Here is a 15,267-nt window from a genome sequence, read left to right as displayed (position 1 = left end):
TTACTTTCACCCAATATCCATGCACCTGTTATCCTTCTCTCCCCAAATTCAACTTCATCTGAGATTAATAGACAAGGTGGCCATTAGTATCTAACCAAGGCTTCAGTGCCAATGATGGAAGCAGTTAATTTGGTTACCATCCCTTCCACATGTCATCAACAACAGGAGGCAAGATTAAGAATATGAGTTACTCTGTTTCAGTCCATCAGTTGTGAGGTCTGAATGAACTCTCAACAGAGTTAGTCTCTCCCTCTCTAGCTGTCTCTGTCACTCCCTCTTAGCATCCTCTACAAAACATCCATGTTACCTGGCAAGTAAACACATATCATAAATAATATTTTCCAAAAACATGCTGTTCCACAATGAAAGGCTTAAATGAAGCCTAAGGGCGAATGATGTCACCGAAGGGCATGGGCTCATACAGCCTGTTGTAGCTTTAATTAATTTTTATCACAGATTGCAGGTGGTTATAAAAATTAACTTAAATGTATTATGCGCAGAAACAATGCTCTCATTGGTTCAGTTGTTGAATTACAGGAAGACTGCAGAGGCACAGGTGGCAAAACATCAAATGGCAGAGCCTGGGGCAGGCAGACATCTAGCAATTTGCAGACAATTTCATGTTTGGCATCACAGCATGGCTGACAGGGTCTGTGGGGATTGTTGGTGGTGGCATGTGTTGGGTACTATAGTTTTGGATTAAGGATGGATAAGATCAAGCCAGAGAGCATTGTCTTTGTAACACACAATACAAGTTGAGCATTGTAGTGAAAACTATATTTTACAAATATTGTGTACATACCTGGTGAAATGCTATTATGAATGACATTATTCTTCCTTCATCTAAGCCTGATGCAGTGGACTCGACAGCTGCAGCAGTATGTGGTGGATAGCAAAGTCAGGAATCGACAGCATCATCAAGCACTAATGAGAGACAGTCGTCCAATGAGGCTAGCAAAGATGCAGCAAGGTTCACAGCGCTGACTACAAAACCCATTGGGGGTTCATCCAATTACCAAACAAACTTGTTACGGTGTATTCAATTAATTTCTGACCTAGTCCCAATTAGTATCTTGAGAGTTTGTGAGCCTGCAGAAACTTGTGACAATGTTGGAAGTTGCATTAATATTTTAAATGTAGCTATTAAGTATTTGCAGGAAGAGTAGTAGAGAAAGTTCTTATTACATCAGATGTTAGTTGTTGAAATGAGTTACTCCTTCACTTTGTGTATTGTTAAATTTCATTGCTCTAAGCCACTTTTGAGGTGTCTGTTTACCCGTTTGTACGAACTGAATTCCAGTGTCTTTGCATCACAGAAATGTAGAGATAAAAGCAATCACCATTTCATAGATTTCTAATTCCTCTATTACCCTTGTGCATTTTCCCATCTACGTACTACGTGACCTATATAATATCCAATATGAGAAATTTTCATAAGTCAAGTGTGTTGTTCAAAAAATGAGATTAGTTTTTGAACCTGTGACAAATTCCTTAGTTCTACCTGTCAATAGTGAAAGCTCCCTGTTGGCCCTTATCAAATTCAGAGAATTCATTTTCTCTCCAGGAATAGGAGTCATGCCGGTTGAGGCTATTACTCTGTTTGTTTGTCAGTTTGTGATTTTCTGCTACCAGTGAGCAGTGGCTGCTTTGCATCCAATGCCTGATGTCTGCTTCCTCGTGTTTCTTCATTACCTGGCCACATGCCCTCACTTAAAAGGCTAGGCAGTCCATGGAGAAGATGACATTCTCAAATCTATTTTTCTGTGTATGGTTCAGATCATATCAGAATACGTCTGCTTGAGATGAGATGAAATTCTCCCATTCAAGAGTGACAAGGTGATTCTATTTTTGTTTTTTTGTTTTTTACAGGGGATATTTTGTTTTTGATGCACCAAAGGTCAATAACCCTGGACTGTAAATGTGAGTAGCTGCAGCAACAATACCTGCAGAGACTAAAGTATGTGCTTCAGTGCTGTTGCCAAGTCTGTTTGCCATAGAAATTGCAGAAGGGTTATTTTTGTTTGCTTTTGTGAGCATTCAATGGGAATAAATGGAAAAGGGGCAGACTCTTAAGTCAGTGTGCAGTAAGTATGGGCAGCCTCAGGCTTCACAGTCCCACAGCGCTTTCTGCGTTCTTCATTAGGCTTTAAATGAATGCAAGAATACATAAATATACAAAACAGTAATGACTACAGTCTGAATGCCAGGGCCTTAGCTGTGCTTGTACAACTTCACTGGAGGAAGTTGTTTGCCCAGTGCTGGATTAAAACAGCCAAGTCCCTACAACTGGACCACAAAGTTGAGGAAGAAAAATGGTCTGGAAGTGGGATGAAATGAAATTTTGAAGAAAAAAAAAACCCAGACTGCTACGTTGGAATATTGATTTAACTAATTGAAATTGCATTGAGGGAGAAACACCAGATGGGTCTACTCTGGCCTGAGGTGGGGTACTGGCCAGCTCTGATAGGATCCCATCTAAGACGCACCGTCCCTGGGGTTCATGCTGACGTGCTGATGCCTCTTTTCATTCTCAAGCCTCTTTCTCACTGTTATCTACAGCCAGCACACTCTCTTGGTGGTGTCACTTGAATGTTTGCTGGACACTTTTCATGTGGGTTAGTCCAATAGCTTACTTACAACCCCCCCCCCCCAAAAAAAAAAGAAAGAAGTTGGTTCTTGCTTGAATTTTAAATGAATTCATTTGTGTTTTTGAAAATGTTAAATACATATCAAAAAACTGCAGCTGAGGAAAAAGATAACACTCAAGACTGATGACAGCATATTGTAAAAGAAACAATATAGCATGGGGTGTGTTACAGCAGCCACGACTAATCGAACGATAAGGCACAAGACCACCTTGGCCAACTGCCCTCTCAAGAGCACAATCACTTTGCTGTTCCTGTTTAAAATTACACGAACCAGTAGATGATTCCCTTATTTGTATGGATAGCCACAAAATAGCTGAAGAATGAAGTAAGCCCGAGATTATGTTTACACGGTGGGTGAATTTGTAGTCATTTACTGTGCACTTTCCAGCTTCTTAGGTCATACGGATGCTTATTTCTCTGATTCCTTTGTTTTGATGGCTCTGACTCAGTAATGGGCCTGCCACATAAAAGTAGCTCTCCAGCTTAAACTTGGACCTGTTGAGCAGCTTGTTCTGTCTTTATCACTTTAATTTTCCCATTCATATAAATTGTGCCCCAAAAAACTGGCTTGAAGGTCACTCACACAAGTCATGTTTTTTTTTCTGTCACCATGTCCCATCATATTTTTGATCTCTATACCCCCCCCCCCCCCAAAGAATAATTGGAATCTAAATCAAACCTGAATTTGTACTGACCCTGTCAGGATGAGACATTCTCTGAATGATGAATCCAAGTTGTGATTATGGAGTCCTTTCCTCCGCATGTCTTTGCTTTTATGATCATACTAATCATATCCTGACTGCCCCCTGGCTGCCTGTGTCCTTCTGTCCTAGTGATGCACTGTGCTCTTTCCCAGCATGCACTGCCTGTAATTAAATAGGAGCTGGGTCCTCTTGACAGTGTCTGTGAATGCTTTGTCTGCCTGGGAGACTCCTGACCCCCCGTCTCTCTCTCTCTCTCTCTCTCTCTCTCTCTCTCTCTCTCTCTCTCTCTCTCTCTCTCTCTCTCTCTCTCTCTCTCTCTCTCTCTCTCTCTCTCTCTCTCTCTCTCTCTCTCTCTCTCTCTCTCTCTCTCTCTCTCTCTCTCTCTCTCTCTCTCTCTCTCTCTCTCTCTCTCTCTCTCTCTCATTTATCTCACTGTCCCTCATAAACAGACACTGTTCCTCTCTCATTGAATTGATGTCACATGAGGAACTGACTCTGGACTCTGTCTCTCAAATTATTTAATTGGATGTAAACTCAGAAGCATGGGCATCAATATGGAACTATATCTGCCATAAGGCAGACCCATTAGTCAATACTTCGTTCTTTACATGCTGAAGGCTTTTGTCAGACCTAATTACTCAGTACTGTGTTCAGTGGAGCTTTACCAGTGGGGAAACTGGGGACTCCTGTGGGATCTGGTTAGGATCACAGTTCACTCCCACTGTAAACAGAAGAGTAGAAAGTTGACAAAAGCAAATATCACTCACTATTCTCTTCTATTTAACAATGACATCTCAATGACTGCAGTCATGAAAGGTGTAATTTATTACCAGTAGACTTCTTGTCTTAGACATATTCAGTATGTAATGTAGTATGAGATGAATATAAGAAATAAATGATCACCATTCACATTGTTGTATTGATGAATAATTCACTCTTTCGCTTTTAATAAAAGTAGGTGCAAACACTGATATCTTTTCAAAAAGCATCAACACTTCGTGTAAGCTCATTTCCCATAGGAGATAAAAACACATATTGTTGGAATGTTATTTTCAACCACACATTCAGCAACCTTGTTTCTGATTGCCTATATTTAGTTTAAGATCAGATTGATATGATTCAATATATTCAATATAACTCTACACACTTCCAGTGAAAGAAGACATATGAAAAACAAAAATGTAACCACTGATACAAAATTGAGGAATGGCACGGGGTTTTTCTGTATGCTGCAGAGAAAAGAAAAAAACATGGAATTCAACAAGAAATTCAATAATTCAGTAAGAAGTTTAATGTATATGCATGTGTAGGAACAGGCAAAAGCACACTGAATGACAGAAGAACGGAAAGGCTGTGTTGTAGGATGCACAGACCAACCCAAGTGTGGACATCGCCTCCGGCCTCAGAGTGCATACCTTTTACTTAGAGCGGATGCATTTTACTTTTTATGGAAGCAGCCCAGCGATAGTTGACAACAACCTGTTTGTGTGTGATAACCATTTCATGTCTGCCTGTTTTTTTTTACGGTCCCGGTCAGTACAATAAAGGGATAGTCAAGACACTTTTCCTATAGGAAGGATCAGTGTGAAGTAAGTATTTAAAATGTGTTATGTGTTTGTGTTCTTTTGCCTGGTTTGTACAGGTCAACACTTTAAGGATATTTATCGCTGTTCATAGCTTCACAACAACTAATACTACAGTGTCCTAGCCATTTAATTACTCATCTGTTTCACTTGTAACATGTCGAAGTTTATCTTGTGTTGCAAAAGGGGAAATGAAAATGTTTCACAACATACTTGGCTTGGAAATGATAAAATACTGAACATTTCACAAACTCAGATATTGTGCCAGCAGTTATGATGCAGCCAGGGAAACTTGATATGACATATATACTTCATCGTATCTTATTGTTTTGAAGATTATGCCAAGCAATTATTTGACCACGACTTTGGGAAAGTTCCTCATAACTCATCGTCAGACGTCCATGATATGCAGATGATCCCTATTCCAGAGAAGTAGGAAGTGATGACCAACTAGAATACACGTTACCTCATATGAGAATCAAGGCACTCTGTCTGAGCAAAGTGTACACGGTGTTACTGAGTGACTTGTTTCAAAGGTTTGTACAAATATATTTTCATTCACCGTGATACTATCTATGGAATCTCTCATTAATACAAGAATGGGTTTTGGCTTTTTTTACCTTATGCATGAAGAGGAAGATTTTTAAAAGGTGGCAATGAGAAATTAGAGAAACTAAAATTTGAACTTGGGCAGCAAGGTGGCTCAGTGGGTACCACCTGGGGCTTTTCTTTGCAGAGTTTCTGTGTTCTCCCCTGTGTCTGTGTGGGTTTTCTCTGGATTCTCTGGCCTCCTCCCGCCACCAAAACATGCAAAAAACAAAAAAACTGTTTCATTAGCATTTTTAGGAGTTGCTTAAACCAGCCGTTCTGCAGTCAGGCATGATTAAAAAAGTTCTTTTGCTGAAGAATTTATGTTTTGTCGTTGTGTTTTCAATACGATCCTTCAGCCCATGGATCCACAAAAATGATGCACGACTCTGAAGTATGTCAAGATAGTAGGTTGAGGTGTAACTTTTCAAAATCAATGACAAACAAGATCATAGTGTTAACAAGGAAATGTACATTTAAATAGTGTTAATAAATAATAAATTAAGCAAAACTGAACAGTGTTCAGTTACAGGCTGTTTGCTGTCTGAGTCCGCAGAAATGTATGGAAAAGAACTTTTAAAACATGTGGGAGAAGTCAATGTGTCATCTTCATTTTCAAAGGATTTACAGTTACTATTTACCTGGTAATAGTATGCAAGGTGTGGTATTCAGAAGGTTCCTTAATGCAGTTTGCAGTCCCTGAAAATGACGGCCTGCCAAAGCACAACGAAAGTTAAAAAATATTCTACAAAAATATCATTACAATTCCAGGAAATCGTGATCATTTGTTTGGAAAGTGTAATATGTGACCTTTTAATGTATCACGTTGACTCTACAATACACTTAACAGTAGACTTGTCCAGAGAATGTTGCAATGTTAGACACCAGCATTGCTTGAATGAACATTTTCACTTTTACAAATGTATGAACTTGCATATTTATCTGATCTTGTAAGTACCATATATTTGTCTGCCTAGGGTGCATCATCCAGTCTGGTGGTGAAGTTTGCGGACACTGATAAGGAGAGGACTCTGCGCAGGATGCACCAGATGGCGGGGCAACTCGGCATCTTCAGTCCCATGACCATCCAGTTTGGGGCCTATGGCGCCTACTCTCATGCTGTAAGTCTCAGCCCAGCGGGGGAGGAGACGGTGAGCTTTAAAAAATAAAATAAAACTGTTGTGCTTTGAGGTGTTGATCTCTTGATCTCTACCAATAGGAATGTTGTAGTCCCCGTGAACCACCCCTTCAGTCATTCATGATGTGAAATTGTTGTTAGAATCTAGAATTACATTTTTATCGGAAATGTTGCAGTACTATTTCTGATCAGTCTACTTACCCATTTGTCATGTGTCCCGTGAAGCTGCTCATCATTTTTGCTCAATATTGCATCATTTTAAACAATTGTACACTATTTCTTTTCACTTTCTGGCACTTGACACTTAACCCTAGCCCTAATCTTCTACTTCCTCATTATGCCACTAAAAAAGATCACCAATAACACTCATGCCCCACCACTTTCTACCACCTTACCTTCAAGATTCCATCCCACTTCCTATTTCATGGTCACAGTAACAGGCATAGTTAGAAGTGCACGAGATATAGCTTTCACACAGTAGCTACAGTAACAAGTCACCCTGACAGTTGAGAAATTGTCCACTCATGCGCAGTCTCTCCACTACCTCTGCCATAGCATCCACTTTATTGTCTCACATGTAAAGGTTAGCTAAAGTCATCTTGAACCCTCTATATTGTGTCATTATAATGAACACAAGGATAAAGTGGCATACAGTAGGATAATACTGCAGGGCAACACAGACCACTGTGTTCAAAAACAAGGCATGTGCCAAACAAACAGAGATGTGAGAGTAAACATGTTTTGGTCCTGCGGCTGTTTCATCCTCCTTTCCTGTCTGTCTTTCCCTCAATCACTCTTGCCATTTGCCTCTCTCCCCATTGCTCTTTAATCCAACAGCAGATGATGCAACAGCAAGCAGCCCTGATGGCAGCAACACAAGGGTCCTACCTGAACCCCATGGCAGCCATTGCTGCCGCGCAAATGCAGCAAATGGCAGCTTTCAATGTCAACGGCCTGGTGGCTACTCCCATGACACCATCCTCAGGTATATGCTAATAAGCACTTCAGAAGAACAGAGGTATTCAAACGTAAACACATACACACACACACACACACACACACACACACACACACACACACACACACACACACACACACACACACACACACGAATATAAGGCCGCTTTACATTACCTTGAAATATTGTCATGATTAGCTAAAATTAGAGAAACAGTAGTAATACATTCAGTCGAGGCCTATATGGTTTTTTGATACATTTTTTAAGACTTTGGCTTCTTTTTCAAAGATAGAATTAGGGGAAGCAGTCATACTCTTGACTGAGGCATGTTTGGAGAAGACGTACAGAATGTCATGACACTTATTGGCAGTCACATTATAGTTTCTCTCTCTCTCTCTCTCTCTCTCTCTCTCTCTCTCTTGATCTTTCTGTCTGTTGCTCACTCCCTGTGTGCTTTGTGACAGGGTGTGTTTTCTGGGAACACTGCCAATTCATTGACTTTGAATGCAGAGTCCTTGACTTATACAATATAGGAACAAAGATTTGTGTGCGATAATACTGGACCTCGTTCTCAACTATCTTTTTTGCCCATTGTCACATGGAGCTTTGATGGCTCGATGCTAAGTAGGCATGCCGCCTGAAGACAGGGTCAGTACTAAATAAAGTGACTTGATGCAATACCTGGCATTTGTGATCCACAAGTCCTATATATACCAGGTAATCCCTATCAATATAATCCTACATGATTTAAATTTCCTTCACTTGGATTATACAAATAATAAATGTCCGTCAGCATAAAAGGGCACAGACAAGGTGACAGACTTGGAATATTACAAGGAGGACGGCGTTTAGAGATAGAGCCACAGGTCCATGTAGCCATGGTCCAGGTTCTTGTAAACCAATTTCATGTCTCTATCTTTTGTACCTCCAAACATACCTTTATTTTGTTGTGGTAATTTCGAACAGATTTTTCCCCTATGCCACTATTTGTTTTTTATCAGCATGTTGCCTTGGCCCTTAGTTTAATGGTTATAACCTCACTTTCTAGCTAAATTGCACAATTTGCACTAAACTATCAACTGTGTCAGTTTTAGGCCATCTTGTGCCGGTTCTATTGCTCTATATTCTAAATAACATTATTTACCTCTTTTTTGAGTATACATGTGACAAATACACCCTAATGTCTCCATATTATTATATGAATTTACAGGCACCAGCACTCCCCCAGGTATCTCTGCCACAGCTGTACCCAGTATAGCTGCCCCCATAGGTGTCAATGGATTCAGTGCCCTTCCACCTCAAAGCAATGGGCAGCCCACCTCTGAGCCCATTTACACCAATGGTATTCATCCTTATCCAGGTGAGCCCATCATAATTCAACATGACATGCACCTGTAAAGGTTTATATCCCATTGAAATGTGAAAATAGATTAATCCATTTCAAACTGTAAGTACACAGGGACAGTGATTACTCAAGTTTTGACAACAACAAAGAATGGAATGGTGGTAGGAGGCTGGGATAATTACCCAGTAAATAAAAAGCGGCAAAGGCTGAGGTAATGGTGTACTTGGTGGAGATCTGTGAGGTAATTGGGTACGTTTAATTATGGAATAGAGAGGTTTACGCTATTGTACCATTTTTTTCTTCCTCTGAAAAAGAATATTACCTAACACCGAAATACAAGATCAGCATTTTAGATCTGACACATTATGTAATACCACATGGTGCTGTTTGAAAGCTGAAATGAGCCTTTTTTACTCCGCTACATGTTTTTCTGATCTGACCTGAGGTGTTTATGGCTTGAGGGTCAACAGTGTCTTTTGCAAATTTCTTAGCAGCCAGGTGTAGTATCATGATGAATCCGTCAGTAAATCCATCAGGCCGTTAAGGGTAACTTGATGTGTCTCAGCCCATCCTCAACCTCTTAATGTTGCCTATGACTGATTCTTGAAGAATTGACAGATGTGTACTCCCCGTTTCTGCATTATGCAAAGGAAGCTGCAATTCTAATGAACTACAAAGTGTTTTGTTTGGCATGTTGTTAATATTTGATGAAGACATCTGGGGCAAACAGACATTTTGAGGAACTGAGAAATGACTAGCCAAATTTCTCCTACTATCATCTTACACCATGATGGCTCTCTGCAGCTCAGCCAACTTCTTAAAAACTTTGTCTTTTTTTGTGTTTGTCTTGACCATTGCCTATTTTTTTCTTTGTCTTACAGTCTGCTTGCACTACTCTTTGCTTTCTGTCTCTCTGCAGCACAGAGTCCAACAGTGACCGACCCTCTCCAACAGGCTTATGCTGGTGTCCAGCACTACGCAGGTGATCCGTCTCTCTTATCTCCACTCTCTCACTTCCTCCATCTGTCCCTTTGCCGCTCCCTTCTCCCTGTCTGTTTTTCACATCAGTAGACACTATGACAGGTTGAGATAGCCGGACTAGCCAATTTCCTCCCGGATTAGGCTACTTTACATTAGGATTGCAAAGGGATTTTGAGTTGACTCGATTATACACCCACACGCACACAACTCACACTCACAAACGCACACACACAGGCACGTATGCACGTATGTACGTATGCACGTATGCGCGCACGCACACCACACACACACACACACACACACACACACACACACACACACACACACACACACACACACACACACAAAGACTTAATTCCTAAAGAGCTGAGGATCCGAACTTGTGGTAGCCTCCTACATGAGAGATGACATAGACCCCTCATAACCATTGCTTTCTCGATGACATCAGCTCTTATTAACATGGTTTAAGTCTCCCTCTGTTTGTCTGCTCTCCCCTTTTGCTATATTCTTTGTGTAGGAGTCAACAATCAAATAAATCCAGGCTCACACTCAGAATGCATTTTATTTATATAATGTCTGAAGGATGAAAATGAACGTGTGAATAATTATTTGAGTCTTTTTATGTTAAATATGAAAGATGAGATGTGAAAAATTTCACTCTGGTTCTCTGTTTGCAACAGCAGCCTACCCTGCCGCTTATGCGCCAATCAGCCAAGCGTTCCCCCAGCAACCAACCATCATTCCCCAGCAACAGAGGGAAGGTAAGAAAGAGCAAGCGCCCACCCAAGATAAAAGGTGATAATTGCCATGTTCCATTCTAATGTAGCTGCACTGCTTTGAATTAGCGAGGGAGAGAAGGATCCGGCTGGGGAAAATGTGAGAAAAAGACTCCCCTTTTAAAGAGAAGAACATTAGCAGTGAGATGGAAAGTTACTCGGTCATTATTCAAAAACTGCACTAATTCAAACTCGTAGTGTTGGACTGCTTAATCAGTCCATTACAATGTGTTTAAGTGGTTATAAATATTCATCAGATTAATTAGCTTCATGCATAATCATTTATTACTATTTCTAGTGTAGCGTTCACCATCAGATGAAATAAAGCATAGGATATACAGTTAGAATAAATCACTCTTTTTGATGCATTCGTCAGTCTCATATATTCAGCTATATGATCATATGAGCCAGAATAGAGCAGTATGAACATTCCTTTCTCTGAAAGGGAGTGCTTCAAACATGGCTCGGATGAATAGATAATTTATTTTTGCATTTTAAAAAAATAGCTTGAAAAATGAAGCCGCAAGAAGGCACAAGCCAGTGTCTTATTGTGTCAGTCCCATGCTCGGAAAATACAGAGGGTTGTGTCAGGAAGGGCATCTGACATAAAACTTTTGCCAAATCAAACATGACTTCCATGGTCGAGGCCCGGGTTAACAACGACTGCCATCGGTGCTGTTCACCTATAGGGTGCCGGTGGAAATTGGACTACTGTTGGTCGAAGAAGGAGAGGAGGAAAGTGTGTTTGTAGGAAGAGAGAGAAGAGGAATGCCAAGAGTATAGGACCGAGAGTAGCGAGGTTGAATGTTGGAATTATGACTGGAGATGAGCTGACACCTTCCACTGTCAGCTCACACTCCGGGTGTTTTTGGGTGTGAGCGGGGATCGAATCACCAATCTTGAATCATGGTATGACCCGCTCTACCTCGCGCTCTACCACTGAGCCTGGAAAGGAGAGGAATGAAGGTTAGCCACAGTAAGACAGAGTATATGTGTGTGAATGAGAGGGACCCAAGTGGAAGAGTGAGGTTACAGGGAGAAGAGATCAAGAAGGTGGAGGATTTTAGGGTCAACAGTCCAGAGCAATGGAGAGTGTGGAGAAGATGTGAAGACGTGTGTACAGGCAGGATGGAATGGGTTGAGAAAAGTGTCAAGTGTGATGTGTGATAGAAGAGTTTCAGCTAAAATGAAAGGAAAGGTGTACAAAACTGGTGAGACCAGTGATGTTGTCTGGTCTAGAGACAGTGTCACTGAGGAAAAGACAGGAGACAGAGCTGGAGGTAGCAGAGTTGTAGATGCTGAGGTTCTCTTTGGGAGTGACCAGGATGGATAGGATCAGGAATGAGTACATCAGAGGGACAGCACATGTTAGAGGTTCTGGAGATAAAGTCAGAGAGGCCAGACTGAGATGGTTTGGACATGTCCAGAGGAGAGATAGTGAATATATTGGTAGAAGGATGCTGAATTTTGAACTGCCAGGCAGGAGGCCTAGAGGAAGACCAAAGGGGAGGTTTATGGATGTAGTGAAAGAGGACATGAAGGTAGTTGGTGTGAGAGAAGAGGATGCAGAAGACAGGGTTAGATGGAGGCAGTTGATTCGCTGTGGTGACCCCTGAAGGGAAAAGCCCAAAGGAGAAGAAAAATAAATACATGTGATAATAAATGCCAGATGAATACCAAAGTACACAAATTTACCTACATATATAGGTGGCTTACTTGCACTTGTGTGTGTGTGTGTGTGTGTGTGTGTGTGTGTGTGTGTGTGTGTGTGTGTGTGTGTGTGTGTGTGTGTGTGTGCGTGTGTGTGTTATTTAATGTTTAGTGTATAGTCTAGTTTCTATTTCAAACTTGTAGATTCCAGTTTAAGTGTCACATGACCTCAAGTGAGACAATTTAGTGGAGCAACAAAAGGCTTTGTGACTACAATAAAAAAAATAGAAGTGATGTCCCCTTTAAAATACAAACAATGATAATTTCAGCTAATTTCAAGCATAATTTAATTTCACATCAAGACATTTGTCTGAGGAACAATACAGCCTATAAAGACAGCAAATCATTTTGCACATTTAACCACAGCATATTCAAGGACACATTATTTTACATAAAATTTGAGCATTAGTCAAAGAATATACTTTTGGTGGTCTCTTTTCACTAGGTAGTCAATAATGAATCTTGATTCAAACAGATGTTCTTCGACTACCCTGTAAATGCAGCTATAACATAAGATGTTTTTTTTTAAATCACAAATTAAACTCGTAACCATGCTTAACTATGCTTTTATAATTACAATAAGAACTGTGATAGAAATGTATATTGGATATGAAGTCAATCACAGGTGTTGGACACAAAACAAATGAATGTCTCCACCCAAATTTAAGGACAGGCTTGCATATTTGGAAAATTAATGAATTAAATCATAACACACATAAATAATTAAATAAAATATATAAAATCAAACACATATGGTCACGTGATGGAGAGAGATTGGGTGACAGTAGGGAACATATCATCTAACCAACAAAAGTTTGTTAGAGACATTAGTTGTAGACTTCCTCTCTAAAACATCACTTCCCTTAAAGGGTGGATTCTCCTGTACACTTAACCAGACAGAAGTGAAATAAAGCCTGTAACTGTGTGTGTGTGTGTGTGTGTGTGTGTGTGTGTGTGTGTGTGTGTGTGTGTGTGTGTGTGTGTGTGTGTGTGTGTGTGTGTGTGTGTCTTAGTAAGGCATAGCAGCACTACAACCAGGCACATTTGCAGCCCTCTTATCAGCCTTCTCACCAGTCTCGGTCTCATCTCGTCATGCTATCGCCCTGAGCAATGAGACAGGAGAGAATGCTAGCCAGGAAGCCAGCTCCAAGCCCACTATCCCAGAGTCCATCACATCTCTCTCTCTCTCCCTCTCTTACTGTCTGTATATGAATAGTTTGCTTTCTCTTTCTCTTTCTCTCTCTCTCTCTCTGCCTCTCTCAAGTTCATTTCTCTCTTTACACAAATGTGCCTGTGCAATAGGTGGTAAATGAATGTGGTGTGATGGAGAGAGATTGACTTGGGTTATGCTTTGCACCCTTTTGTCAGTCTTGTCCTAATACTTTCCTATTTTCTATTTGCGTTTGTCCAGAAAGATTGTGCAAGAGCTCCGCAATGAAAGCCTCTGTCTTTGATTGTCGTTACACTGAACAAAACAGTGGCAGTGTAATGCAGTGTAAGCAGTGTAATGCAGTGTAAGCAGTGTAATGTGGTGTAAGCAATACCGATTTGCTTGTCTTATCGTCAAGGGGTAAGGAGCGCCTGGACTTTGGGTTAAATTTGAAGACTTTTTTTTTTATCAACTGCTTCTCGCAGCATTTTAAATCATTCAACTTTGGATTGGACACATAATACATCATCAAAACATCACACCCCTGACATGTCCTACCACCGACTTGTGCCGTTACTGCCTCGCTACCAGGTCAAAGGTGTAACTACAGACTCCTCCTCCAACTCATCACATTTACACAAAATGGCAATGTCCCACAAAATCCACAATGGTTTTGCCTTGAACATGTAAAATGGGCTGATGTAACACCTCCTAATCTTTTTTTTTTCTAATCAGCCTTTATTTGTTTTTTCTCTCCTATTTTCTCTACTTCTACCTCTGGTTCTCTGGCTGCCTGTTTCTATTATTCTTTCTCGTCTTCTCTCTGGCTATTTGCATGGCTGTTTGCTGATATTGCCTTCACATTTTCTCAGATAATAGTCATATTTAACTGTAACATCCTTTTTTTAAACGTATCACCTACCTAGACAATTATTATTCAAACCTGAGGTGTGTCTACATCACAAATGTCACAATAAACAGGTTAAAGACAACTAATAATAGTTCAGAGATGACAAACAAAAACTGTGTTTTGTGTGCCTTTGAGATTCCTTGCCCTATTGTTTTTATTGAGTCATTTTTCCAGTGTTATTATGGTCAGTCTCTCTCTGTCTCTCTGGGAATCTGCTGTTTATGCTGTCATGTAACCCCCCTGTTGTCTCCCATCACCAGGACCAGAAGGTTGCAACCTGTTTATTTATCACCTGCCCCAGGAGTTTGGAGATGCAGAGCTCATGCAAATGTTCCTGCCTTTTGGCAATGTCATCTCTGCCAAAGTTTTTGTGGACCGAGCAACCAATCAGAGCAAATGTTTTGGTGAGTCAAATGTGATGGTGAAGGGAAAAAAAAAAATCAGTGAAATGACCAGAGCTGTTACAAGATCATAGCACTAAACGATAGAAGGGGGAGGGGTGTGTCAGAATGTGGACCTAATTGCCTAAAATCACACAGGCCAAAGCCAACATGAATATCAGTTTTCTATCTAAACATCTTGTTAGCCACGATTGCCATTTTCTCCATGCGTTTATTCACAACCGTTTCCATCACACCATTCCAAATAGACTCAGTATGCATCTCCCATATTCTGCTATTCTCAGTCTCCTTCTCCCATGAGAGAAGCCTTGTACCAGTCATCCAGCCGGGCGACCCATCAGCATCACTCCACCCCTCCCATCCTATTCTCTCACC

At 40.7% G+C, this 15,267-nt stretch overlaps 1 protein-coding gene across 1 annotated transcript in view; it reads left to right on the top strand.

Moving 5' to 3' along the window:
* The window catches only part of celf6 (CUGBP Elav-like family member 6), a 131,028-nt gene that overhangs the window by 103,722 nt on the left and 12,039 nt on the right, over window positions 1–15,267 (top strand). Inside the window, exons 6-11 of the mRNA XM_068315157.1 lie at window positions 6,501–6,644; window positions 7,502–7,646; window positions 8,830–8,979; window positions 9,884–9,946; window positions 10,626–10,706; window positions 14,752–14,895. Coding sequence (XP_068171258.1) covers window positions 6,501–6,644; window positions 7,502–7,646; window positions 8,830–8,979; window positions 9,884–9,946; window positions 10,626–10,706; window positions 14,752–14,895 — 727 coding nt within the window. The remainder of the gene's footprint in view (window positions 1–6,500; window positions 6,645–7,501; window positions 7,647–8,829; window positions 8,980–9,883; window positions 9,947–10,625; window positions 10,707–14,751; window positions 14,896–15,267) is intronic.

This window comes from Antennarius striatus, chromosome 1 (genome assembly GCF_040054535.1).
Source record: "Antennarius striatus isolate MH-2024 chromosome 1, ASM4005453v1, whole genome shotgun sequence".
NCBI lineage: Eukaryota > Metazoa > Chordata > Actinopteri > Lophiiformes > Antennariidae > Antennarius > Antennarius striatus.
Note: the sequence above shows the minus strand (reverse complement) of the source record. Positions and strands in the feature narration are given on the sequence as shown.